This window comes from Aethalodelphis obliquidens, unplaced genomic scaffold (assembly GCF_003676395.1).
Source record: "Aethalodelphis obliquidens isolate GAN/ISIS:26980383/991018 unplaced genomic scaffold, ASM367639v1 scaffold12, whole genome shotgun sequence".
Classification (NCBI taxonomy): Eukaryota; Metazoa; Chordata; class Mammalia; order Artiodactyla; family Delphinidae; genus Aethalodelphis; species Aethalodelphis obliquidens.
The window spans coordinates 42,627,972-42,655,427 of record NW_020837956.1 but is presented as its reverse complement, the minus strand read 5'-3'; the positions used below and the strand labels follow the sequence as shown (position 1 = coordinate 42,655,427).

Here is a 27,456-nt window from a genome sequence, read left to right as displayed (position 1 = left end):
TGAGAAATGCTTTAAATATTTAATCAGATTTCTGTACCTGTTACAGTGAAAGACGATTTCATCCACTTCCCATGGCAGTGTCAATTTCATGGACAGAAATTCTCATCTGGGGCTCAGGGGATCTCCACAGCACCATATGGATAATGCCATCTGTATTAACACCAGGCTTGGCTTGTTTACTTTAAAATCCCAGGGCCCATCTTCTTGCATCGATCCGTGTCACCAGCAGCATATATCATGCAAATCAATTGCTGACCTCAGCTGCTCGGGTTTGCCCGGAGCAGGCCTTCTGCTGCCGTAAATATCGTTCCTAGAAGTTTGAAATCTGCTCAGCTCTCTGCTCTGGCCTGGCCGAGGGCTGAGTCCTCCCCATGTGCCCCCGTCAGGGCCGGGGTCCCTCCCCGCCCGGCTTCCCCGGCACCGGTGAGCAGCTTTCACAATCTACTCCCCCCTTTCCTTTGGTTTGGCGACAACGTCTTCTGCGTTACAGGTATTCTAGGCACACACGGGATGCCCCGCGTCTTTTCACAGACGCCTGCCCCCCCTGATTCTGGGTGCAGCTGGTGGAGGTGCTCAGGTGACCCTCAGAGATGGAAAGGGCAGCGCGAGGAACCCTGCTTTCCTCCGTGAGCCGAGGTGAACTGGCCCAGTTCTTACCAGTAAATTGAGGTTTGGGTGAATCCAGTGCTGGGCTGGCGACCGCTCCTCGGATCGCCCGTCAGCGTCTGCGCCCTGGGAGATTTCGCTTACTTTGCACATAATCCTAGCAAAGCCACTCCACTTCCCTGCAGCTGGACGTGAGCCTCCCGTGTGAGCTGATAGTTACATGTGGCCATCAGCCCCGTATCGCGAACGTTCTGGAAATCCGGAGATTGCTGGTTCTGGATTATGTGGGATCCGGCAGCATATTGTCTCTTCTGCGGGGCCCGTTCAGAAGGTGTTTGCAGAAAGCAGATGCTTTGCAGGAAATGCTTGTCTGTCTGTCTGTCTATCACTCTCTTGTCTCTCTGTCCACTCTTCTCTCTGCCCAGGGTCTCCTCCCTTACCTGATTTCTAATTCCTCTGAGACAGAGTTGCATCTCTGATATGGAGAAAGGGCGGCGTTACCCTGTAGTAAAGAAACACCTGTGAAAGAAGCCAGTCACAAAAGACCACATATTGTATGATTTCATGTATAGGAAGTATCTAGAACAGGCGAATCCATAGAAACAGGAAGTAGCTTAGTGGCGGCCTACGGCTGAGAGGGTGGAGAAGGACGGGGGTGACAGCTAAGCGGTACACGGTTTCTTTGGGGGATGACGAGAATCTCTACAGCTGACTGTGGCGATAGCTGCACAACTGTGAACATACGAAAAAACATTGAATTGCACAATTTAAAAAAAAAAAGAAGAAAGAAACACCTGCCCTGTCGTCTTTTCCTATAACTGACATCTCCTTCTCCCAGTAAAGGCGTTTCCTGGCAGGCGCATCTTTCACTAACTCGCATTCCTAACAGTCTCTGCAGGAGACACTTTCCACCCCGCCCCCATCTCTTCTCAGAGTCATCAGCAGCAACATCTTTTGATAATTATAGTTTTGTCGACATCAAAAAAAGAGGGAGGCTTTTTTTATATGTTTATCTCATGCCATTGCTTGTAAAGGAAAAGCGAGACCCCAGGGGAGTCTGGAAGTGATGTCCAGGATGCAGACCTGTGAGACTGAATGAGCCCCGCGTTCATTTACGGATCACACTGGAGTTAGGGTAGCCAGAGGCTAATGTAAGTTTTTCGCATCCATTCAAACTTGCCCGCTAGCAGATTAGAGTCTCACATCACTGAAATATGGAAACTGTCTTGTCCTGAAGAAAGCCTGTAGTTTCACACTGTGATTTTTAGGTGTAATGTAAAATCGTACATCCCATCAGTATAGCACGTCGCAGCCTCTGAAGCCCTAGAACGCAGCAGAATTTAAGAAGCCCACTGAGACATGCACACAGGTGCAGACCACTCGGTGCCTGTGGCTGTGGTTCCAGCCGTGTGGGGATGCCACTGGCACCCCAGACGGAGCCCCACAGGGGGCACAATAGTGAGCGCTGGGGGTTCCTGAGCCGGAGACATCTAGAGATGCCCCAAGGAGATTTTCGAGTAGAGTTAGGTACCCTTGTTTCTAGTGCAGGGACGACATCTGTCTGGCAGGATGAGTTTGGAGGCATCAGTACGTAGATGGTCCTTAATGCTGCGAGACCAGATGAGCCTCCGTGTCATCTCACTGGATTCTGCATGGTCACAAGTTGCAGAAGCCATCTGCTTCTCCTGAATCTGCATAATTTCTATTTTCCAGGGTAATCAGTACTAGTAATTCCCAGGAAGAAATGAAAGGATGAAGCCAGTAGTATTTATAAATATTTGCTCCAAAAATTAGACTGAGGTGATTTATTTGTGTACTTCCTGATGTCTTCATATAATTTTAAAATTTCCTTACTAAATATCACCTATAAGCAAGTACAAAGTAAATGGCTACTTGAGAGGTGCTGTGAGGTTGAAAGATGGCTTATGGAGAGTTTCTCTCTGTTAGTAAATGCTGCAAACCGATTTGTTGATTTTCCGCCGTCCTGGGAGCTTCTTAACGTGGCTCCGTTGAATCTAGCATCACGCCGAACGTGAAGAAGATGCCCCTTGGCTACTGGTTGGGTAGTCTGTAAAGTGAATATTAAGTATTTAAATAAATATCTAATATAGCTATTAATATAAATAATAATAAGCATTAAAGCTCTGTGGCTGAGCTATGTGATTTGGAAATATCATCAAATCCTCTGAAGAGAATACAGTGGACCTTGAGCAATGCAGGATTTAGGGGCTCTGACCCTCCACACAGTGGAAAATTCAGTATAACTTATAATCCACCCTCCTTATATGCAGTTCCTCTGTATCCACGGTTCTGCGTCCGCAGATTCAACCAACCTCAGGTCACATAGTGTTTACTACATGCATTTACTGTTGAAAAAAATCCATGTAAAAGTAGACCCACGCGGTTCAAACCCGTGCTGTTCAAAGGTCAACTGTACAGAGGAAAAATCAGCCCTTTAGATTTGGGGGCAGGTGAGGGCAGTAAAGCCAACAGATCTCAAAACAGTTTGTGATGGAAACCCTCAAATAACAACGAGCAAATTCCACGAGAAGCAAAGACATTACATTAGGATCTTGCCAGCCTTTGCAGCTTAAAGGAAGCCGTGGGGTGAGGGATCGTGCATGAGGCCCCCATCCAGGTGCCCGCAGAGGCGGAGGCTTCAGCCCGTGCACTTGCTAGCCCTAGTTCTGCACGGCGAGTTCTCAGGTGTGGAAGTTTCCCTGCCGGAGACAGGGTGATGTGGACGCTCCATCTCCCAGAGTTTTGGAAAGATTTCCAGGAGTTCATTCATATCATTTAAGGTAAAAATGCTAGCGGTTCCGTTTCTATTTTAATTAAATAAAACAAGTATGTAAATATTTTCCTATTAAAGTCAAGTGTTTTGAGAACGTTTGAGTACACAGTGTTAGTACATACAAGAGTTAGGTAGAGATCAGAAAGGTATGGACCACAAAAATTTCCAAAGTCAGCATGAAGGCAGGATTCTCATGGCTCCTTTTGGGGTGTGTGTGTGTGTGTGTGTGTGTGTGTGTAGATGTGTGTGTGTGTGTAGATGTGTGTGTGTGATACCATAGTATATAGTTTAGCACATACCCATTTCCAAAGGTAACCACATGACAATAATTCACCTTGTAATTTGCTTTGAGATGAAAAGGCTGTGTATTAAACACAACATATAAAGACATGAAACAGCCTGGGTAATTTTTTTTCAAAGATTTTATTTTTAGAGCAGTTGTAGGATTACAGTAAAATAGAGGGGAAGGCACGGAGATTCCCCTCTAATCCCAGGCCCTACACCTCCCCATCATTAACATCCCCCCAGATGGTACGTGTTTTACCAAGGATGAACCTGCGTAGACACCTCTTATCACCCAAGTCCACAGTTTCCATTACAACTCACTCTTGATGTTGCACATTCTATGAGTTTCGACAAATGTGCAATGACGTGTGTCTACCATTGTGGTTTAGAGAGTAGTTTCACTGCCCTAAACATCCTCTTTGATCCACCTATTTGTACCTCCCTACCTACCAACACTGACAACCACTAATCTTTTTACTGTCTGCAGAGTTTTGCCTTTTCCAGAAGGTCAGACGGAGTCATACAGAATGTAGCCTTTTCAGGTTGACTTCCTTCAACTTAATAGTATGCATTTAAGTTTCCACCATGTCTTTTCATGACTTGAGAGCTCATTTCTTTTTAGCTCTGAAAAAATATTCCCTTGTCTGATGAACCATAGTTTATTTATCCATTCACCTACTGAAGGACATCTTGGTTGCTTCCAGGTTTGGGCAAGTATGAATAAAGCTGCTATAAACATCCATGTTCAGGATTTTGTTTGGACATAAACTTTCATCACCTTTGGGTAAATACCAAGGAGTGTGATTGATGGATCATATGGGAAGAATATGTTTAGTTTTGTGAGAAACTGTCTTCTCACAAACTGTCTTTAGCTGAGAAACTGTCTTTTCATTTCCCTGACAACATGACATGGAGCACATTTTCACGTGATTACTGACCATCTGCCTGTCTCCTTTGGTGAGGGATCTGTGAAGGTCTTTGGTCCATTTTTACTCAGGTTGTTTTCTTAGTGCTGAGTTTTCAGAGTACTTTGTATATTTTGGTTAACAGTCCTTTATCAGATGTGTCTTTTGAGATTTTTTTCTCCCAGTCTATACCTTGTTTTATTCTCTTAACTGTCTTTTGCAGAGCATAAGTTTTTAATTTTAATGAAGTCCGGCTTATCTATTATTTCATGAGTGGTGCCTTTGGTGTTGTATCTAAAAAGGCATCACCACACCCAAGGTCATCTAGGTTTTCTCCTGTGTTATCTTCTAGCTTTTTAATAGTTTTGTATTTTACAGTTAAGCCTATGATCAATTTTGAGTTACTTTTGGTGAAGGGTGTATGATGTATGTCTAGATTCATTTTTTGTATTTGTATATCCAGTTGTCCCAGCACCATATGTTGGAAAGACTGTCTTTGCTCCCTCGTTTTGCCTTTGTTCCTTTAGCAAAGATCAGATGAGTCTATTCATCTGTTTCTGGGCTCTCCATTCTGTTCCATGGATCTATTTGTCTTTTCTTTCACCAATACCGCACTGTCTTTACAGTAAATCTTATAGTTAGGTGGTCTCTGGCCTCTGACTTCGCTCTTCTCCTTCAAATGTGTTGCCTGTTTGGGGTCTTTTGCCTCCGTATAACCTTTAGAATCTGCTTGTCAATATCCACAAAATAACTTCCTGGGAATTTGGTTGGGATTGTGTTGCATCTGTAAATCAAGTTGGGAAGAACTGACATCTTGGCAAGGTTGAGTTTTCCTGTCCATGAACATAGAATGTCCCTCCATTTGTTTACTTCTTTGATTTTGTTAATCAAAGAAATTTTGTGGTTTTCCTCATATACATCTCGTATGTTTTTGTTAAACTTATAACTAAGTATTTCATTTTGGGGATGTTAATATGAATGGTAATATGTTTTTAATTTCAAATTCTGATTGTTCACTGTTCACATACAAGAATGTGATTGACTTTTGTATGTAAACCTTATATTCTGCAACCTTGCTATAATTGCTTATTATTTCCAGGAGGTTTTTGGTTTGTTTCATTTGGTCAACTCCTTCAGGTTTTCTACAGAGAAGATCTGCAATCAAAGACGGTTTTATGTCTTCCTTCCCAATCTGTACACCTTTTACATGTGGTTCTTGCCATATAGCACAGCAAGGACTTCCAGTTAGATGGTGAAAAGGGGGCATCCTTGCTCGTTCCTGGTCTTAGTGCGGAAGCTTCGAGTTCCATTCACATGGTTGGAGGTTGTATTTGCCTCACATGGTCTGACGCTCTGTTGTTAGGTGCACACATGTTAAGTATTGTTGTGTCTCCTTTGAGAATTGACCGTTCATCTTTATGTCATACGCTTTTTATCCCTGATAACATTCCTTATTGTAAAGTGTGCTCTGTAGGAGAGTAATAGTCCTTACTTTCCTCTGATTAGTGTTAACATGGAATATTTTCTCCATCCACTTGCTGTCAATATATATGTGCTTGGGGGCCACGGTTGGCCCTGTGTCCTCCCCTCTGTTACGCATCCAACATGAGTTGTTGATTTTCCCACCCACTCCGCTTCACGCTGATGGTTACTTAGGAGTGGTGATGCTCAAGCTCCTTTCATGCAGAACCAGAAACACTGTAACTTTTTAAATAGAAAAAAAAAAAAAAATCAAAATGACCGCTACACAATGGCATTGTGCTGATTTAAATCATTTTCCTGTACTATCCAGAATAACACAAGCGTATTAGAAAATGGGGCCTGAAAGATTTTATAAGACAATGGAAATATTTACTCTGCAAAATGTTAGGGAAAAGAGCCGAAGTAGAAAAAGTTGTAAGTGAATGATTGGAAGCTTTGGGCTGTAAACAGAATCTGTTTCCTGGCTGTGGGACCACAGGCACTAACTCACCCTCTATTCAGCACTTTCCTCAGTTTAAGGATGGGGGTGGTAAATGCTAGCTGACTACCTCACAGGATGAAACGGAGCGCTGAGGGGCTTAATGTATGTATTCATAAGTGTGTCTGAAACTCCAGCGCATTTGAATTTAACAGAAGAAATTTTACTCTTAATGTTCAGCAACTTCTCATTGTAAACGCAATACACAAAATATGGCGAGTGAATTTGCACCTAAGTATTTGCACATGTTTTTGTCTGACCTTGGATTTTTGTATCCTCGCGCTGGAGGCAAATTGCCCAAATCAGAAACAACCGTATGTTAAGTTTTTAATACATACGTTTACTGATCTCCTTTATTCTGACATGAAATGTGAGGTCGTGGCCGTGAGGGGGACTGTTAATTGGTCACAGCATCTTCCCTCCGACCGGGCCTCACGGGAGGGCGAGTGAGGCTGGTGGGCTCTGTGTACACAGAGGTTTGGGCCACACGGGAGGGGCTCGAAGTCCTTAAGCCTCTCTGAGTTCAGGCAACATAAACAGCTCTCTTGGGAGGGCGTGGGAGGCAAGCCTCTGGTCCATTTCTCTTTGGAATGAGAATAAGTGGCTCCAGGGGAGTGAATCTACAAGTGTCCCTGCTGATCTGCTCTCAGACCCCCCCAGCCTGGGTGCCTCACTCCTCCATCCCCGGGCCAGCAGTCTTTGCCGAGAAAGCCCGACCACACTGATGGAGCCTTGTGGCCAACACATTGTGTCAGAATATCTAAATGAACTTTTAAAAGGCCCAGAGAGACTGTGGCAAATAAATTAGGAAAAATTAAAGAGAAAGTCCTGTCTTCAAGGATGGTTTCTGAGCTCCTTCAAGATGAGGGAGAGGGAGATGTTGAAGGCAACGAGGAAACAGAAGGGAGAAGGGCTGGAAGACAGGAAAGGAGCAGCGTGGGGCGGGGGAAGGCAGTGGGTTTTCTGGGGCTGAGTTACCTACGAAGAGTAAACAGCCGGCGGTGGGGAGTGGTGACCCCAGGTCTCTCCTGTGTGCTGATGCATGCTGGAAAGGCTGCATTAAACCAGGATTCCCTGGCCTTTCTCATGCACTCAGCTCTCCTTCCTTAGCCTGAATTGTCATTTCTGATCTGCAAATTGGAATCTGAGAAATAATGTTTCAGCTACTCATGTTTTCAGACACCATTAAAATGTGTTAAATAACACTTATAAAACCAATTTTATAGCATCTTATAACATTAACATATAAATTATATAGCAGTTACCTATGAATATGCAAGAAATACTAGAAGTAATTTTAAGGGTGTCAATTAGGGGAGTATATTCTATCATTTAAAATAAAATATTTACCTTGAAAGAAGTAATTTAAGTGAAGATTTGTAGCCTGAAGGCATATTAGACAATTCTGCATCTAATATAGAATATCTCTCTGTGTCAGTCCTGGGGCCACACAAGGGTTCCACAATAATATTAAAATACGCCAAGATACTACATCTGAGGAGCTACACTCTCTGCTCTATTTCAAATCAGATGTGGTCAGAAAAATAGAAAATTGTCAAAGCAGAAGGTAATGAAGAGAAAGACCTGCTTTTGAAAATTAATTAATAAACTTTGTGTTTTAGGTTTACAGGAAAGTGAGTGGCAGGTAGAGAGCTCAGGCCCCCCATCTTCCCTGTTCTCACCATCCTGCCTTAGCGGGTGTGTGTGTGTCACAGCTGATGACCAGTGCGGGTACATCGTAGTGACTGATGGCCACATGGTCCCCACACAGCTTCCAAAGGCTCTCAGGGTGGAAGTGTTTCGCTTTAAGTCCATGGAAGAAGCGGTCCATCCCAGAAGTCCGAGCATCTTCTCGGTGTCAGCTGTGTCTCTGACTGTGGCACATTCTCCTTGAAACAGTCACCATGGCCCAGAGGGTGAGACGCACGGACCGACTCACCTCCGAGGGCACCTCCACCCTGGACTGAGCAGTCACCCACCAGGAGCATGGGAGCCGGGCATGGAGAGGGGGTCTTCCAGGGGGGAAAGGAAAGTGACCATCAGCAATGAAAACTAAATGGAAGGGGACAGCTCAAACCACAGATGGCCATGCAGACACACAGATAGTAGCTGCTTAACAGAAGTTAGGAGCGTAGCAGAATGGGTGAGGAGTCTCTAAATTTAACCTAAAATCGGTCCTTAAAATAATGCAAAAGACATCCAAAATGAATTCCTAAAATTATGCCCGATTGTGTGTAATAGATAAGTTCCGCCATTACTGGGTTCTTGTATCAATAATGTATCTAAACATCTCCATGCTTCACGCCAACAGCGGGGACGTGCAATTACTCAGCAAAACTTGCTGTGGCATATAGTTTAGTTTTTCAACTGTCCTGCTCCTGGTTTAGAATTTAATGAAGGTAAAGACACATTGACTAGCTCCATTGTTGTAAATGTTTAAATTCTCATACTAAAAATAGCATGTGTCTTTGCATGTATACTTCACATTTTTTTCCAGTTTTATCGAGGTACGATTGACAAAAATGGAATATATTTAAAGTGTACAGTGTGATGATTTGATATCCATGTACACTGTTAAGCGGTTCCCACAATCAAGTTAGTTAGCACCTCCGTCACCTCACACAGTTCCCCTTATTCTGGGTGAGAGCACATAGGATTCATGTGTCTGTTTTATATTTCTTGCAGGTGAGCACATTAGACTGGGTCCGAGCGGAAAAAACCTATAACCTCTGTGAGGTGCTATTTAAAGTTCACAAGGTAAGTTTCCTTTGCACATTAGATGCTTTCATATTAACAAGATGATCTTTGGGCTTAAAGAGTGAGAGAAATACTTGTTTCCCACTGTCTGTTGAAATAGTAAAATAACATGAACATCTAGCTTCATCCCACAATCATTCATCAGAATTCCACAAGAGTATCGTAGAGGAACTTTTAAGTCCTTATTCTTTTTTTTATGTAGGTGCCTTATTATTTCATTCTGGCCTTTTTATATTTTCAACTAGTTTATATGGCTTTCCAGACATCTGAGATGTTCATTTGGTACTGGGATGTCTTCATAGGACCATCATATTTTATATGTGTTCTTCATTAATAAACTATCGAGCCTCTTCTGTTTTTATCCAGCATATCTTTTCAGAAAAATTGAAAAAAAATTTTTGTAAGGTCGGATCTTAACAAACGGCACCGTGAGACAGAGGAAAGCTTCAAGTGAGCTTTATTAGGGAGCGCTCCCGGGCGAGGTGCACTGGTCCAAGAGAAAGGGGCCAGAGAAGTTGCTCCCGGGCGAGGTTCACTGGTCCGAGAGAAAGGGGCCAGAGAAGTCGCGCCCAGTACCGGATGAGGGGGATTTCTATTGGGGTAAAAGCAGAAGGCGGCTTGCTAGGGGAGGGGGTGGTTTGCTATACAGGGTAATTCCTTATTTGGTGAGGATACAGCAGGGCCAGGTGTTGGTTGGTCTGTTGTGGGGCGTAAGCCCATTTTCCCTTCCCGTCAGCCCCATTGTTTTCTGGGCAGGAAGTTAGAGTCTCTTGTTGATTCCCAGAACAGGTGAGGTTGTTATGTCCCAATGCCTCTCCTACCTCATACTGGTCGATGTTTTCTCTTACCCCCCGGGCCTCCTTTCACCCGGGCCAATGGGCCTTACAATTTTAATCAATAAACATGCTATGAAGTAACTGAAATCGTGAAATTAGCCAGGAGGATGGCTACAGCAAAAGTATTAAACTCAATGCAGGGTAAATAATAATCATAATAAATGTATAGCATTCAACATTTTAAAAAAGGAGATTGAATTCTGTGTCTTGTTGGGAGTCTTTAAACAGTGATCTTACAAAATCTCCCCTTTTCTCAGGTGCCTTTAATTGTTGATGTTGGTCATTTTGCACGTATGAATTTTAAATTATCTGTAATATTTACTTCAGGTTTCAAAAATTGAAATAAATGTATGATTATTGTAAGAACTAGCACTTTAGTATAGAATTTTTTTAATGATTTGTTTTCATAATCACCATTTCAAAGTATCGTCATTAATATTTAGTCCAGAAATCAAATTTTGTAGTTGTGGTGGTGTTTTTCTATGACACTTCCTCCTCTCCCAAAATTCCTTTTTCCAGTTCTTAAAATTATGTGTCTGTATTTCACACTCACCATGAAAGGGATGAGAAAATTGAATCAATCAGACTTGATTGCAATCGTGACTTAAATCATAAACAGCCTCCACACAGTGAATCATAAAAACACTGCTCAGCAGTGAGGCTCCTCCTGCATAAATATTCCCTCTCAACGTAAGAATATTCCGTTTGCATTTTTCAGTGGAACCAAATTTACTCATATGTTTGGCAAAGGATCTTGAGAATAATACCTTATCTTTGCTGAGTGAGCCTCCTGGAGCCCTGCTAAGTGCTCCATCTACATCCTGAGTTAATCCTGTCCCCAACCGAGGACTTAATCCTTGTCATCTCCATCTGACAGGCGAGACCCAGAAGCACAGAGGGGGAGTAAGTTCCAGAAGCCTCACTGGAGGCAGGTGGGGTCCAGGTTCCCTCGGCCTGAAGCTCGGCTGAATCCGACTCTATTTTTTTATATGTGCACTATTCTTCTTTCCCTCTGCAGATGGAAGCATGCGCACTGTCCCACACGTCACTTTTTGCTCCACAGTTTATCTTGTGGATATTTCTTCAATATACACAAAGAGATGATCCCACTTTGAAACCGCTACCCAGTGTTCAATTCCATGAATGTATCATATTTCATTTTACCAAGCCCTTCTCAAGGGATATTTAATTTGTACCCATTTTTTTGCAATTACAAACAATGTAATAACTCATTTCACACGTGTGCAAGTGTATCACCAGGAAAAATTTAGAGCGGTGGAATTTCTAGGTCAAAGGATGTGGACTGTTTACATTTTGATAACCAACAAGGACCTACCGTAGGGCACAGGGAACTCTGCTCAGTACTCTGTAACAACCTAAGTGGGAAAAGAATTTGAAAAAGAATAGATACATGTATATGTATAACTGAATCTCTGTGCTGTACACCTGAAACTAACACAGCATTGTTAATCAGCTATACTCCAGTACAAAATAAAAATTTTTTTAAAGTGAAAAAGAAATGCAAGTGGAAACCGTGAAATAATATGTTTGCCAATTAGACTGTCAAAGATGAAAGGTTGGTGACAATGCGAGGAAGGGTCTATCAAAATGTAAACGGTCCGCGACCTTTGACCTGAAATGCCACCTCTTTAAATCCTGTTCTGCCTCCCCTGTCAGAAGCGCTGGCCTCGCGGGAAGCTCTCTGGAGTGTCCTCCCGTGACCTGTTCTCCAGCCACCTCTCAAGTGCAGCCTTGTGAATAAGGAGAATACAGTTCTCCTCAAGTCCTGTCAGAGGAAACCTGGACCCATCGAAGTTAAACAGACGAGGAGGACGTCGCTGGGGGCAGAGACCGACCTCCACTCCGCTGAAGCACAGGGCGGGGGCCCGAGCTGGGTGAGGGGCGAGTGTGGCCGGGTGGCCCCTCCCAAAGGAAGACGAGCCCCTCTCCCGGCTTCGTGGAGGGAAGTATCTGTGCAGCCTGGCCTGGGTCCCGCGGGGGGGGGCTCCCGCCCACAGAGACGGGAAGACGGGCCCCATTCTTGGGCACTCGCGCCCCAGGGGCGTGGATAGCACCCAGGCTCGCCCTGTAGAACCGGCGGAGGCTTTACAAAGATCTGCACTTCCAGGGGGCAGAGAGAGGTTTAGAGGGATGGGTTTCCTACCATAAATGCTCCGGGGACGGCAGGGGGGGCCCAGAGTCAGGAAGGGGCCTTTGCCACTGGTCAGCCCGCGGGAAGTGATTTGGGGGGTGCCACAGCAGCTCAGGGACCTTTAATTTTGTAATCGCTCCCGATTTTCAGTCTTAACGACACATTGCAGTGCATAAGAACTGAGCTCCTGTTTCCAAAAGAAGCTACAGAAAATACCCGGGGAAATGAGCTGTGTATCGATCAGTGATTTCACTCACGTCGCAGCATCTACAGCGCATTATCTTTTGTGAGGCTCAACAGTTTGAGGTGCAGAAAGTAATCACATCTATGAAATCCTTCAGTGTCCTTTCTTGGGATTCCTCAGGTGGTTCAAACGTTATTTTTAACTCTTCTATTTGTTCTTGCGCGTAGAGCTGAGGTTTGTCCATTCAAATGAAGACTGACAGACACTTCACTGCTCGATCAAATGAGCTCACTCCTCAGAACTGACTCAAAACAAGGAATTTGCAAGAGTCAGATAGCTGTGAGCATGGCAATATTTAATGATATTCTTAAGTAGTGAACATTAGGAGAACTGTCAGATGACCACTGAGAAATAAAGTCCTAATAGGGTCGTATATGTCAAGTCCTCCATTAAAATCACATTACACATTTATAGAATTATGTGTACAAAGAGACATTGCATGGAGGAAATATAAAAACAAATTAGATAACAAAAGATAGATCATAATAGAATGATCTGTCTTTTAAGTTTCCTGTATTGTTGCTCTAATCGTCTCAAATAAATAGAAGTAGGAAAAAATCCAGGTAATTTTCTAAAATAGTCTTTGCATTTTGTTGTCTGAAAAGTGAACCCAGGATGGTTTCTGTCTTCTCACAGTCTGGGGCAGGGGGGCCACATCAGGAGCGGGTAGCTGGAAACCTGATGCTGGATTGTGTAGTCGTTGACTTTGTCGGGAGACAGTTCGCTATACGTTAGATGTGAACGTTCAGTCTACGCCATGACTCCGCACTGCCTGTGGACGGTGGGCTCCATGTAAACAGAAACCAGCCACATGGGCGAGGATGCAGGTGCTACGCGCTTCATCCGTGCTGTCCTTTAAACCCATGACAACCACTCTCTTACACCCCATTTTATGGTTCAGGTATTTAGGCTTAGAGAGAAGTGAAAAGCTCAAGGTAACAGCTGATAATTGGCCAGGAAGGTCCCAAGCGTTGTCTGTCTGACTCCAAAGCCTGTTTTTCTCCTATAGCAGCGCACAGCCCCCCACCTACACCAGTACAGGAAAGAACATAGCTGTACCGTCGACGGTGCCACCCGCCCAAACACTTGCTAAGAGTCCTTCTTTGGTGGTCAGTCCTGACACTCAAGGTCAGTAGTTATGGACGGAGTTCCTGAGAAGTCAGGCCAGTGACTCACATCTTGCTCTTCTCGACTTAGGACCTGATATCCTATTTCCTGAAGGGTTTCTGTGCATATGCCAGGCTGAGGCCAAGGATCTGGCGGCCCCAAAATACAGGTGCAGCCTCTGTACCGTGTTCATTTAGGATCAGGACAGATGCACCAGCACACACCACACCCGTGCACACACACGCACGCGCACGCACCCTCACGTCGCACACCACAAGGCAGCAAGTGTCTGAGTGACGCATGAGGACAGGTCCCTGGGCGGCGGAAGCGGGGACAGCGCGGATTGGGGCCTGCAGAGCCGCCACGAGGCCCTGAGAAGGCAGGGGGCATCCAGAGCCCGTGCGCCCATCTCCACCCCCGTCAGGAGCCACTGCTCTCACAAGCCTGGGCCCAGTGGGCAGAAGTGTATTTCACATAAAACCAGCCCAGCCCACAGGTGGGGCACGGGGATTCTGGGAATGAACTCTGGCCACCAGTGTGAGTCGTGGGTGTGGCCTGGCGGGACAGCCCGCGTGGATCTGAATAGCTCGGAGTCGGGGGGTGAAGGCCTGGCCTGTGGGCAGCCTCTGTTCCTGCTGCCACCGGGCTGTGGCTCACGTCATGTCCCCTCAGCTGCTCAGCAGCCCTGGCAGGATGTCCACCTGCTTCCCCGTCCCCGGGGAGGCCGTGCGGGCAGAGGCCACCCTAGTGCAGGGCCTGGCGCGGACTCTTCAGGGTGTCTGTGCAGTGGGTGGGTGAGCGGGAGACGAAGACAGACATGAATCTCCAGGGGACAGAGACACAGAGATGCAGAGACACACGCACACAGAGACAGAGAGACACAGAGGAAGGGAAGAGCAGGCTCCGGCCTGAGACGCGGACTCGTTTGAGGCCCCAGGCCCCATCTCTCCTGATCCCTGAGTGAAGCCGACACAGCTGCTCCTTGGGTGGGTGCGTTCATGACTCAGGCGAGGCTGTGGCGGAGACCCGCCGCCCCGAGGTTCAGAGCTGCCGGGACATCCGCCCGGTATGTCTGTGACCCACAGACACGCTGGGGCTGAGTCACGTCTTCTGCTTAAATGCTTAATCAGGAACTGAATAACGGCTCTTTTTTCTTGTTTCAAACTTTGCTTTTGAAACTATTTCTAAAACACGTCTTCTGTGTGGCCAGGACCTCTGGGCTCACGTAGTTAGGTCTCGGTGGCCCAGTGCCCCTGGGGGACCCCAGGTGCTCCGCACATGGCTGAGGGGTGGGGACCCTTCAGGGACCCCGGCAGAGCGGAGAGAGTCGTGCGGTCTCGCTGTCTTCAGTGTTTGCTGATTTTGTGCTCAACTTAAGCACAAACGTCTCGTGACTTTTTTCTTTATCTTTAAAGCTAAGCATAGAAGCAGAAGTTGTGGCCACTGATGTAGGTGCAAGATGCTTGCAGAGCACTGGCAGGTGGACATAACTGACTCCCAGATATTGACTTACAGGCCCGTCTCCACGGCAGCGACGTCGGGGGACGCCGCTCCTGAATCCAGGCGCGTGGCCAGGAGGCTGCCTGGTGGAGTGCGGCCCCAGCCCCCAGCCTGGAAGAGGCCCCTCTGTCCCGGGCGGTCACCCGGGGGGCGTCCCCTCTCACCTGCGTGCCCCCCTCTCTGTTTCAGTTCTGGCTTCCGGATGACTGCTGGGCCCAAACCAGCCTCTGCCTGGGTCTCCAGGACCCCACCTGCGGGGAGCACAGGCCCTTCTGCTTCAGCGTCCTCGTCGGCCACGGCAGGAGCCACGTGTTCAGCGTGGAGCTGGGGAGCGAGCTCGCAGCGTGGGAGCTGTCCTTCCAGAGGGCCACCTTCCTGGACGTGCAGAGGACGGGGGTGAGCGACTCGCTGTCGTCTCTGATTAAACCTGCTTGGGCACCGGAGACGTAAATTAGAGCAGCTGTAGCGAGCATTCCAGAAAACAGGCGTCGTCAGGAGCTGGGCGCTTCTCGCCGGGGTCCCTACGTCAAGTGCGCCCGGCAGACGAAGAGGGTGAAATTAGGGGAAAGCAGGCAGAGCTTTCATCTCGGTTGCATCAGTCTCTCTACTCACTGTGAGGGAAGGGCCTCCTGCGCCGTTAAGGGAAACGCCCTCAGCCAGCGGCGCAGTCAGGCCCCTGGTGTTTGCTCGCCAGCCGTGTTTACTGTGATTCACCGGGACCTGTGTCGTAGTTTAAGGCACTCAATGGCCCTTCCTCTCAAACTTAATGATCCAACAGGAACATAAAACAGCTCATGTGACTGGGTCGCTTCTCCCTTTTCAGGACAGCAAATAAATCTCTCCCAGATCGGGGTGTGTAGGGACTAAGTGGATGAGGTAGTGTGGGTCGTGATCCGCGTTGTTGGAAGTAGCAGCTGCCCTTCATGGGGGAATTCGCATGGCTAGAAGTGAGAAAACAGATGCAGCATCGTGGAGTGGGTTTAGCTCCACACGGAAGTTCTGGGTTCCTTCTCCCTCCTGGCCTGGCGTCAGTCGCTCTGGGCGAGGACTTGGGAGCAGTTCCTTCATTCATCAGCACTGCTTTGAATGTGGAAAGATTCCGTGCCATCGTTTATCTCTCGTTCGGGATGTAAAAATGTATGGAGTCCCCTGATGCTCAGTGCTAGGAGGGAGCAGGGAGCGTCCCTTCAACTGTGTGATGATCTCTGAAATCTGTGGTCCACACGGTGGGTCCCACGCAGACGTTCACGGAAACCAAGCCTGGTCCCTTCTGGGGCCCCGAGATACCCTTGCTCACTCGTAGTTGTCTCTGATGATGTGAACATCTTCCCAGGGAATCTGTCATTCATTTATTGCTCATGAACTGACAACTCTTTCAGTTGGAAACACCGTGGATGTAAGAAAGTGCAACTGTGTGCTTTTGAAGTCAGAACTCCGGCCAGTCTGTTGAGGAAGCCGGGCTTCAAGGTGGGCTAAGCGGCATCTGTGCGGTAGAGGTTTTAAAATTATAATCCTCCCAAATTCCACCAAACAAGAGAATCCAGCTTCTGTATCTGCAGAATCTCGTCACGCATAACTCACTGTGGCTCTCCCTGGCTTTACAGCACAGCCCTCCCTGGAACGTCTTTCCAGCCCGGGTGTCTTTAGTTCCTGCTCCTGGCGTGTTTTCCCCCTTCACAGCCAGCCCTGTCAGCAGAGCACCCCTGCATTTCCTGGTGTTGCCTCTACTTTTGTTCATTAAAGTGAGTTGAGCCCCCTTTGCTCATCCCTTTACCACAAAGAACTTGCACCTCCACTTTCCAAGTTATGTTTAAAATATAATCAAGATGCTCGAAATGCAGACGTTAAGGCAGACATGGCCGTAGTAGGTCAGCGGCTGAGCTGAAAGGAGCACCGGGGCTGGGGCTTCAGATCCTCTGATGCCGGGGAAGCTGCTGCCCAGAGGGCAGCCCGTCCTCCAGGCCTCGCAGATGCCCCCGAGCCCCGCCGCAGCCAGGAGGACGGCAGACGGTCTGTGCCCTCCCCTGCGCTGATGCCCTGAACCCAGGTCTTCCCGAGCATTCGAGATCAGGCTGTGGGTCAGGGCTCTACCACCCCGTCCTCCTGTCTGCCTGAGCCCCCCGGACCTCCACTCTGGCCTGGGGGTGCCGCCCGGCTGTCCTTCGGCCGGAAGCACGAACGCACAGCAGGGAGACCGTCCCAGGCTCCTGTGTGTCTCCTGTCCACCCCCAGATCCTAACCTAACTTGTCAGTGGCAGAGAGCGTGCGTCCTCGTGTTCCTGCAGCCCTGCGTCGATGCAGCCGGGGACAACACTGCAGGCAGGTCCAGGCGGGCCGCTCGGGCCCACGAAACTGCCTGGGCCCTGGACGGACTGTGGGCCTCGATCCTCGGGGCACACCGACCACCCCATGTTGCGCCCCTGACCCTCCCACACTGCAGCACCCACGCGGCTCCTTCTGCATCTGCGGCCCCTCCTCCGTCCACACCCTAGTTTTCCATGCTTTCCTTTTGGATGTAGTGTGACCCCAGGCCTCAAGGACCCTGGTCACCCTTGGGTTCCACCCGTGCGGAACAGATAGCCGCTGAGCAGCGTTTAGGGATTCGAGTGGACCGCAGCACCCATGCCGTTCGGGGATTAAACAGTTAAAGAGCCCGTGTTCCTTCTCCAGCTGTTTGAACACCGACAGCCACTGATGAGAAAACATATCTAGACTACTGGAGCTGTGCTCTCCTTGGAAATTTTGTTTGAAAAGCCTAAATTGAGTAATCTCCACAGTAAATATTTGCAAGTCTCCAGAGCGAATCGCCGACATCTGTGTGACTGTGAGAGGCGCTATTTAGTGCTGTTCTTGGCCCAGATGAGCTCTTCTGAGGATTTCCCAGGAAGATGCTGGAGTACGGAGTAGGTTACAGCTCAGCAACTCATTTCTCTAAAAACCATCACAGCTTAATTTAATTAAATGAGAACTCAGAGCGCTGCTCATAACGTTTCTATTTCCGCTCCTGAATTTATTTCGGGGTCAATCTTGTCCTCCAATTAGCATTCCCATCATGGAAGAGCAAAGCCAAATTAGCTTTTATTACTTGTTCGCATTTTAAACCTTCCTCTTTCCAGGCTGTAACCATTCTGGTTCTGATGGATGAGGACAGGAAGGGAACACTGACGTGACCTGAAAATGTGGCTGAGAATCACGAGTCCAAGCATTCATCTGGAATCCAAGCTCAATAATGGGGGGATCCTGTCCTAGTTTTTCACTATAAACCCAAAGTCTCCAACATATGATATCACAGATCAGCTGCCTCCCAAAAACTTATGAAACATCTAAAAATAGGGTAAAAAAAATAAAAATAAAAAAATAAAAAATAGGGTACGTTTCTTGACATCTACTGCCTTCTGGCGTAAGACTCCAAACTACTTTCTTTTAAAGTTTATGTTTGTTTCCCTAGAAAAAGAACTCCATGTAATCTTGAGTAAGACAAGACTAACTTGGGTTTATCTTTTTTTTTTTTTTTTTTTTTTTTTTTTTACACGGGCCTCTCGCTGCTGTGGCCTCTCCCGTTGCGGAGCACAGGCTCCAGACACGCAGGCTCAGCGGCCATGGCTCACGGGCCCAGCCACTCCGCGGCATGTGGGATCTTCCCGGACCGGGGCACGAACCCGCGTCCCCTGCATCGGCAGGCGGACTCTCAACCACTGCGCCACCAGGGAAGCCTGGGTTTATCTTTTAAGATTTCACTTAGAGCTAAGTTTTCAGAAAACAAGTAGAACATTAAAGGCCCTGCCAACAAAATCACCAATTCCAAATACTGCATCCATACATTGTCTTATAAAATAAACATTTCTGTTTTTGATGGAAATATTCAGCTTTATTTGTAAGTCACACAACTCAACACTTCCTAAACATTCTCTGTGAGATGTTCATCTATATATATATATACATAAGCACTAGCATTGAGAAATACCCGGTCCTTTGACATCCACACCTATACATGTGTCTCTGAGTCCCTCCCCTCCCAGAACTGCTCTGTCACTGATCTCTTGGCCTCCACTCAGCTGTGTGAATAACCTGTGTTCCCACGTCCTTCAGGCAGTGTCCATCATCTGCTGCTATTGCCTAAGCTGCTGTGCTATCCCTAGTGCTCGTTCTCTCTCCTCCTCTCTCTCCCCGCCCCCCGATACATAGATAGATGATAGATGGCGTATAGATAGACAGACAGATCTGGTAATGTGTCGCTTAAGGCTAGTATTTTCTTCTTGTTTGTCTGTCTTATCTGTCCATTGGTGTAAGTGGGGTGTTCAAGTCCCCACTATTATTGTGTTGCTGTCAAATTCTCCCTTTATGGCTGTTAATATTTGCCTTATATATCGAGGTGCTCCTGTGTTGGGTGCCTGAATATTTACAATTGTTAGATCTTCTTGGATTGATCCCTTGATCACTATGTAGTGTCCATTTTTGTCTCTTACAACAGTCTTATTTTAAAGTCTATTTTGTCTGATATGAGCATGGCTACCACAGCTTTCTTTTCATTCACATTTGCATGGAATATCTTTTTCCATCCCCTCACTTTCAATCTGTGTGTGTCCTTAGATCTGAAGTGAGTCTCTTGTAGGCAGCATGTACATGCGTCTTGTTTTTGTATCCATTCAGCCACTCTGTGTCTTTAGATTAGAACATTTATTCCATTTACATTTAAAGTAATTATTGATGGGTATGTACTTATTGACAGTTTGTTAATTATTTTTCTGGTTGTTTTGTAGTTCTCTTTTGTCCCTTTCTCCTTTTGCTCTTCGTTTGTGGTATGATGACTTGTCTTTAGTGTTATGTTTTGATTCCCTTCTCTTTTTTGTGTGTGTTTGTGAAGATTTTGGGTTTTGGTTACCATGAAGTTTATGTATATATCAACATATATATGTGTGTGTATGTCAGTGTGTGTGTGTGTGTGTGTCTGTGTGTGAGAGTATGTGAGAGTGTGTGTCTGTGTGTATGAATGTGTGTGTCAGTGCGTGTGTGTTGTGTAGTGTGTGTGTCGTGTGAGAGACTGTGTTGTGAGAGTGTCTGTGTGCATATGTGTGTGTTGTGTAGTGTATTGTGAGAGTGTGTGTGTGTGTGTGTTGTGTAGTGTGTTGTGTGTGTGTTGTGTGAGAGACTGTGTGTGTGTTGTGTGTTGTGAGAGTGTGTTTGTGTGCATGTGTGTGTGTGTAGTGTGTGTTGTGAGAGTGTGTGAGTGCGTGTGTGTTGTGTAGTGTGTTGTGTGTGTGTTGTGTGAGAGACTATGTGTGTGTGTGTGTCTGTGTGTGTGTATTGTGTAGCGTGTGTTGTGAGAGTGTGTGTCTGTGAGTGCGTGCATGTGTGTGTGTGGTTTTGTGAGTGTGTTATTTTAAACTGATGATCTCTTAAGTTGAATGCACTCTATCCACCCTGCACTTTCACTCCCTCCTGCTATGTTTAAGGTTTTTGACGTCATATTTCACATTCTTTTGTTTTGTGTATCCCTTAAGTACCTACTGTTGATATAGATGATTTTACTACCTTTTAAATATCTTCCTACTAGCTTTATAATAGTTGATCTACTATCTTTACTGTATGCTTGCCTTTACCAGGGAGATTTTTCCTTTCATAATTTTCATGTTTCTGGTTGTGGTCTTTTCTTCTCCACTTAGTGAAATCCCTTTAACATGTCTTGTTAAGTGGTTTGGTGGTGCTGAACCCTTTTAGTTTTTGCTTGTCTGTAAAGCTTTTGATTTCTCCATCAAAGCTGAACGAGTGCCTTGCTGGATAGAATGTTCTTGGTCGTAGGTGTTTCCCTTACATCATTTTAAACATGTCCTGCCACTCCCTTCTGGCCTGCGGAGTTTCTGGGGATTCTCTTCTATGTTATTTGTTGCTTTTCTCTCACTGCTCTTGATACTCCCTAACTTTAATTTTTGCCATTTTAATTACAGTGTGTTTGGTGTGGTCCTCTTTGGGTTGATCCTGTTTGAGACTCTGTGCTTCCTGGACTTGGGATGTCTGTTTCCCTTCCCAGGTTAGGGAAGTTTCCAGCTATTATTGCTCCAGTTATGTTCTGAGCCCTTTTCTCTCTCTCTCTTCTCCCCTGAGACCCTTATCATCTGAATGTTAATATGCTTGAGGCTGTCCCAGACGTTGTCTTAAACTGTCCTCATTTTTTAAAGTTCTTTTTTCTGTTCAGCTTGGGTGATTTCCACTGTTCCGTCTTGCAGTTCACTGATGTGTTCCTCTGTATCCTTTAGTCTACTGCTGATTCCTTCTAGTGTGTTTTCTGTTTGTTCTAGTATTCTGCAGCTCTGTTTGGTTCTTCTGCATATATTTTCTAACTCTTTGTTAAACTCCTCACTGTGTTCGTTCTCCTCCCGCGTTCTTTCAGCATCTTTATGATCATTACCTTGAACTCTTCATCAGGTAGATCACTTAGCTCCACTTTGCTTAGTTCTTCTTCTTGGGTTTATCTTATTCCTTCTTTGGAACATCTTCCTTTGCTGCCTCACTGTCCCTACTTCTCTGTGTTTACTTGTGTGTATCAGGTGGGTCAGTTACTTTTCCCAGTCTTGGAGACATGGCCTTATGTAGGAGACATCCTGAGGGTTCTAGCAGCACACTCCCCTCTGGGCATCAGAGCTGTAAGCTCTAGTGGTACCTCCGTGTGCGGGGTGTTTGGCTGACTGCCTGGGCACGGTCACAGGCTGGGCTGGTCCCTGGCCCTGTTGGCTGCCACGCCCTGCCTTGTGCAGAGGTTGCTGGAGGCTGATGGTGGGCCTGTGTCCCGATGCAACTAGGTGCAGGGCCTGGGGGTGCCGAGGGCTGGTCCAGGCCTGTTTGTGGCACCAGATCCCTTGGCGGGACCCAGTGCTGGTGCTGGCTTTCTGGTGGGTGGACCTGGGTCCCCACAGGATTGGCTGCTCAGCCTGGAGGGTCCCAGGACTGGTGCCGACTGGCTGGTGGCTGGAGCTGGGACCTGGCACCAGTAGACTACAGGGAAGGCTCCACAATGGCACTCAGCAGCGCCAGTGTTCTCGTGGTCGAACATGCTCCCAAAGAGGCTGAGGCCACCTTCCCCATCCCCAGGTGAGCTCCAGCCTCCCTGGAGACTCGCCAAGATCAGCAGGTGGGTCTGGCCCAGGCTCCTTTCAGATTAACGGCCCAGGATCAGAGGGACGGACGCCACACACAGCAGGTCACTGTGTCTTGGGCCAGCACAGCACCTGCTCACCGAGGATTCTGCTCCCCACTTACCTGGAGGACATCAGCTTCCCAGCCTCATTTCCCCAAAGGGTGCAGAGACTTATATGGGGAGAGAGACTCTTTAAAAAGGAAATGTCCTCTTCAATAAGTTACCCATCAGGCTTCCCTGGTGGCGCAGTGGTTGGGAATCCGCCTGCCAATGCAGGGGATGCGGGTTCATGCCCTGGTCCGGGAAGATCCCACATGCCGCAGAGCAACTGAGCCTGTGAGCCATGGCCGCTGAGCCTGCGCGACCGGAGCCTGTGCTCCGCAGCGGGAGAGGCCACGACGGTGAGAGACCAGCGCAAAAAAAAAAAAAAAAAAAATAGTTACCCATCTTCCTGCCTCAAGTATTCCTTAGTTTTAACTTTCCCCAAAGGCATTACATAAGGACATGGAAAACGCACCCCCGAAGTGCTATGACAGGAGGAAACGCCTCCAGGGCATGGCCCCTGCCGGGGGTGGAGAGCTCACCCGCAGCTTCTCCCTAGCGAGCCTGGCGGCGCCTGACATCACCCAGCACTGCGTTAGGGTCTGTTCACCTAGCTTAGAATTTGACCGACGAGCACCCACAGAAGCCTTTGCTCACCCGTCTGGTGCTCACACTTACCAAGCACGGCTATGAGCTACACAGGTACTGATCACCTGATCTTCACAAAACCCGAGCATGCTGGGGCCACCGTCACCCCTTTGTTTAGGGGACGAAGTGCAAGCAGCCCACCCGCACGGACCACCTGCCTGTCTTCCGGGGCGGCCCCTGGTGCCTGAACCCCCTGCGCTGTTCAGCCACCCACTGACCCGCCCGAAGCGCCCTCCCTGGATGCCCTGCCGGCGTGGGAGCCCCGCTCGGAGGGAGCGCGCGGCAGGACGCACACCTGCCCGGCCCGGGGTCTGCAGACAGATCACGTTTCTCAGAAAAGCACGGTCTTCGGAGAGTGTCCCTGGAAACAGATCCTCACGTCAGAAGAGGGCTGAGCTCACGGGGGCGGGAGGGAAGGGGACGTGCCCCCGGCCTTCCCGCTCCGAGCCCAAGTGCAGGACACACAAGGCGATGGACACTCGCCCCAGAAGTGGTTCAGAACACGGTCCTCCCGGGGCTCCCGAGACGCAGTTCTCACGTGACACCAGCACCGGGTCCCTGCCCAACGCGGAGCCTCAAGCGGCAGCTCCGGGGAAATCAAAGCCGCCTCTAGCTTCTCCCTCCACGCCTCCCCTGAGAGGGGTGGCGTGTTCTGATCCACCTTCATGAACAGAAACCTGGGTCCCACCGTTGAAGGTCGTGACTACTCCTGCCCGCTTCCCACTACGTGTCCCCGCGGGAGAGGAGCCGGGCTGCGGGAGCATCAGTCCTCGCGTCCCAGACGGCGTGCAGTGCTGACGTCACGTGAGCGTGCAGCGTTGTCACGTGAGCGTGCAGCGTTGAAGTCACGTGAGCGTGCAGCGCGGACGTCACGTGAGCACTCGTCTTCACGGGGACGCGCATGGCTAGGCGCTGCTGCGTGGCCCCTGTCACTTGCTCTGCCGCCGCCGTCCTGCGAGGACCCTGGTCAGGTTGGGTCGGGGCCTCCCTCCTCCAGGGTGACCACATGCTCACCTGACCCCATGCGCCGGGCTGGACGAGGCCCCCAGCCCTGCCAGTGCTGTTGGGGGGCCGAGTCAGGAACGCCCCCAGGCTGTCCGTGGGGACCACGTGGCCGATGCCCATCGCTGCCCGGCAGGAAAAGGAGCCCTGCGTCTCCAGAGGCCAAGCGGGGAACCCGGCTACGGGGCGGCTCCCTCCCCTGAGGAAGATGCGTCAGAGAAAGTCGGGCGGAACAGAGGGTTTAGAACAGATTAAGGGACTCGAAATTCAAAACCAGCCAGGTGTCGATCGACAGTCACTGCTCCTGCCAAGAACCTGGAAGATCTGGAATGAACGGAGACGACCACAGAAGCCAACGTGAGGCCCATAGGAGGTCAGAAGCGTCCACAGGTGCTTTCCAGCAGCCCCGATAACCGCACTTCGAAAACAAGAGCCAACACGTTGAAACAGATGGAGACTGGAAAGTCTCAGCAAAGCGATCAAGGCGGTGAGTTACAGAGCAGACACAGGGAAGCTTCAGGGCGAAAAGCAGGACCGCTGGAGGCAAGGCTCAGGGAGTAAAGAGGCGGACGGGGGATGAAGCCCCCGTGTCATCGGAGTCCCCACAGAGGAGACCCAGGGCGGGGCTGAAAAGACACAGTGACTGACACTCCCCAGAGCCAGCAAGTCACAAGCCTGCGGGTTCAGGGAACAGGGCACTGCCACGTCTTCCTGTCCAGACCGATGGTGAGGTTCCCCGCTGAGTGGAGCGTTTTACCTGCAGGTTAACCTCAGGGTTGTAACTACTGTGCTCCCGGGACCTCAGGGTTCACCTTCCTGCAGTCACACCTGATGTTAAGAGCGGTGCCCAGACAGTAGAGCACAGGCCTCTGCGTTTCTGTGCTTTTGCCCGACGTGGCTGGAAGTGTGGACGTGCGCCCGCGGCCTGTGTGCACGTGCGTGTGCTTGTGTGTGCACATGTGTGTATGTGCCTGCGTGTGCCCGCGTCCTCACAGCGCTGGTCCCTGGAAACCAGGTGGCCCGTGGAGTTTGGTTTGGGCCCACAGAAGTTCCCGTGACAGCTGAGGCCGCCCTACCTGAACCAGCCCCAGAGCGTGGGATGCTGGCCCCTCACAGCAATCTGCCACCTGTGAGGGGTCCTCGGTCCTTGGTTTGGGTTTTGGTGACGTCGCTGCTGCCGTTTTTGCTGTCCTTTGTTCTCGTTTTACAACAGACTCCTCTCGGACGGTTTCCCAAGAACAGCCGGGTCTAGGTTCTCCAGGACACACTTCCAGCCTGACCTGTCCCGAGGCAATTTGTAGGAGCAGAACAATACCCCCCATTTGTGCAACAGGGATGGTCCTTCTGGAATGAGTCCCAACAGGGATTTACTGATCTGGGATGTGTTTCAAAGAGGCTTCAGCGAATGGAACTCTGTGTCCTCTGCTGGTTTATTTCTAGTTAGAGTGACGCCCATGCAGGTGGTCCGACTTCTACAATTTGCTGACAGACCAAAAGCTAGGGACGCTGCCCGTGTGAGCCGTGTCCCAGGATTCGTGTGACCGCGGGCCTCCAGGTTCCCTCCAGGTGGCTGACACGCTAACACTTTTAAAAAAATAGGTTTTGACGGGGGGGAAGTATTGTAACTACCCGATTAATGTTAAACCTCATCATTGAAGAATGTTTGCTCACAGTTAATACTTTGTTCTAGTCCAAAACGTACATGTGCAGCTGGCAAGGAGACGCTCTGTGCTTCACGGTGGACTTCGCTCTGGGATTCACCTGCTTTGACAGCAAGACAAAGGTAAGGGCCAAGCATCTGGGGGTCGGCGCCCATCAGCGGTGCGTTTTGTTACATTTCAGGGCCATTAACACCTGTGTGCGTCTCAGCCATCACCAGCCCCGACAGTCTCGTGTCCTGTGCAAGTTATCCTTCATGGTGGACCTTCTCTCTGAAAGCTCAGGGTCCCAGGATCTCACAAGCCCCAGAGCCGGGCAGGGCTGACACCACACCACGTGGTGCCCGTGGGCAGGTGCCAGGGGTCTGGAGTGGGGAGCGGGAGGTCGGCAGGGCTCTCCCGCTCAGGGGGAGGACCCTCCGCAGCGACTGAGCCCTTTGGGGAGACCCCTTACCCCTGCCGGACCTAACACCTGGGTTGTTAGGTTGAGGGGTCGACGCCCCACACCTGGTGGGGCTGACCAGGTGCTGATTCCACACCTGTGAGCCGTGACGGGATTTCAGTTTCACTGGACATTGAACAACCAGCGTGAGGGATGGGAAATGAGACCCACTCCCATCAGCATCTCGAAGGGGCCTGGGTGTTCACCCAACCACACAAGTGCTGAGAATTTTGTTGCAAACATGAAGCCAGTATTTTGTCCTTCGATATTTTTAAAATCCACTGTCTGCTAATTAGGAGCAGAGGTGAGGGGAGAGCACCGGTGTGATGGGAAGAGGAGTGAGACCTGCCAGGGACACGGAAATGTCGGCTTGGAAGGGAGTTGCTGCCAGCATCTAGCGGGGAGGGGAGAGCGATGAGGTCAGACATCCACAATGCACGGGGCGGCCCCGCAGAGCGAGTAGGGAACCCCGTTCTGGGCAGGAGTCCACACCCGTCACAGAATTCTGGGCCGGAAACCCACTGTGCTCTTGTCACTTTCCTTCCTCCCAGGAAGATGGTTAGATGTTTCCCCAGTAGGGGTCCACAGACCGTTTATAATGACGAGAGGTCTGCTTGCATAAAACTGGAGTTGAGAAGGCTCTCCTGTCTGCCATCCGACATCAAGGTCACAGAGGGGGCCAAGGCTTCCGACCCCGTGCGGGCATCCTCCCACGTACCTGGTCCACCCACGGTTCCCACCAGCTCGGGCTCCATGACTCGCTGTTCATGCTGTTTGGCCTTTAGCCAGACATGCACGACCTCCTTCCACGTGTCCTCGGAGACAGGGAAGTGACAAAGCATCTCCCCCAGAGAAGGGAGAAGCCCTGAACACAGTTGTCAACCAGCAACTCTGATTTATCACGTCTGTTTCTTGCTTTGTGGTTCAAGGAACCCTGTGTGTCAGGACATCTAACCCGAGGCTTTCCAGAGTTCCCCTTCAGGCTGCGCTTCTGAAGCCAGTACCCGTTCCCCGGCTGCTCAGCCCAGGAGCAAAGCCTCTACTCCTTGTCAGCTTTTCCGTGCGCAGGTTGTTCCCAGCCGGCAGCTCTGGTTCTTTGGTCACGGTTGGCATAATACCCGGCGCCCAGTGAGCTGGCCGGGGTCACCGTGTCTCCCGCGGGGTCCCCGCTGTGCGGCCTCACTCTGTCGGGGCCACACCGCACCCACCCCCCGGGGCCAGGCCAGGCCGGGGAGGGGTGTGAGTGATTGTGAGAGGTCGGGAGCGAGTGCCTGGCACTCTCCCTTCCGGGGACCCCGAGGCCCAGACGCTGATGTTCCCAAGGCGCCCGCAGAAGAGCCCGCTGGCACGGCACCGAGGACGGGAAGCCGCTTCCCTAAAGGCCCC

General features: G+C 49.2%; 1 protein-coding gene across 1 annotated transcript in view; it reads left to right on the top strand.

Moving 5' to 3' along the window:
* SNTG2 (syntrophin gamma 2) overlaps positions 1 to 27,456 on the top strand; it is a 198,557-nt gene that overhangs the window by 158,909 nt on the left and 12,192 nt on the right. Inside the window, exons 13-15 of the mRNA XM_027113931.1 lie at positions 9,236 to 9,307; positions 15,336 to 15,542; positions 25,661 to 25,753. Coding sequence (XP_026969732.1) covers positions 9,236 to 9,307; positions 15,336 to 15,542; positions 25,661 to 25,753 — 372 coding nt within the window. The remainder of the gene's footprint in view (positions 1 to 9,235; positions 9,308 to 15,335; positions 15,543 to 25,660; positions 25,754 to 27,456) is intronic.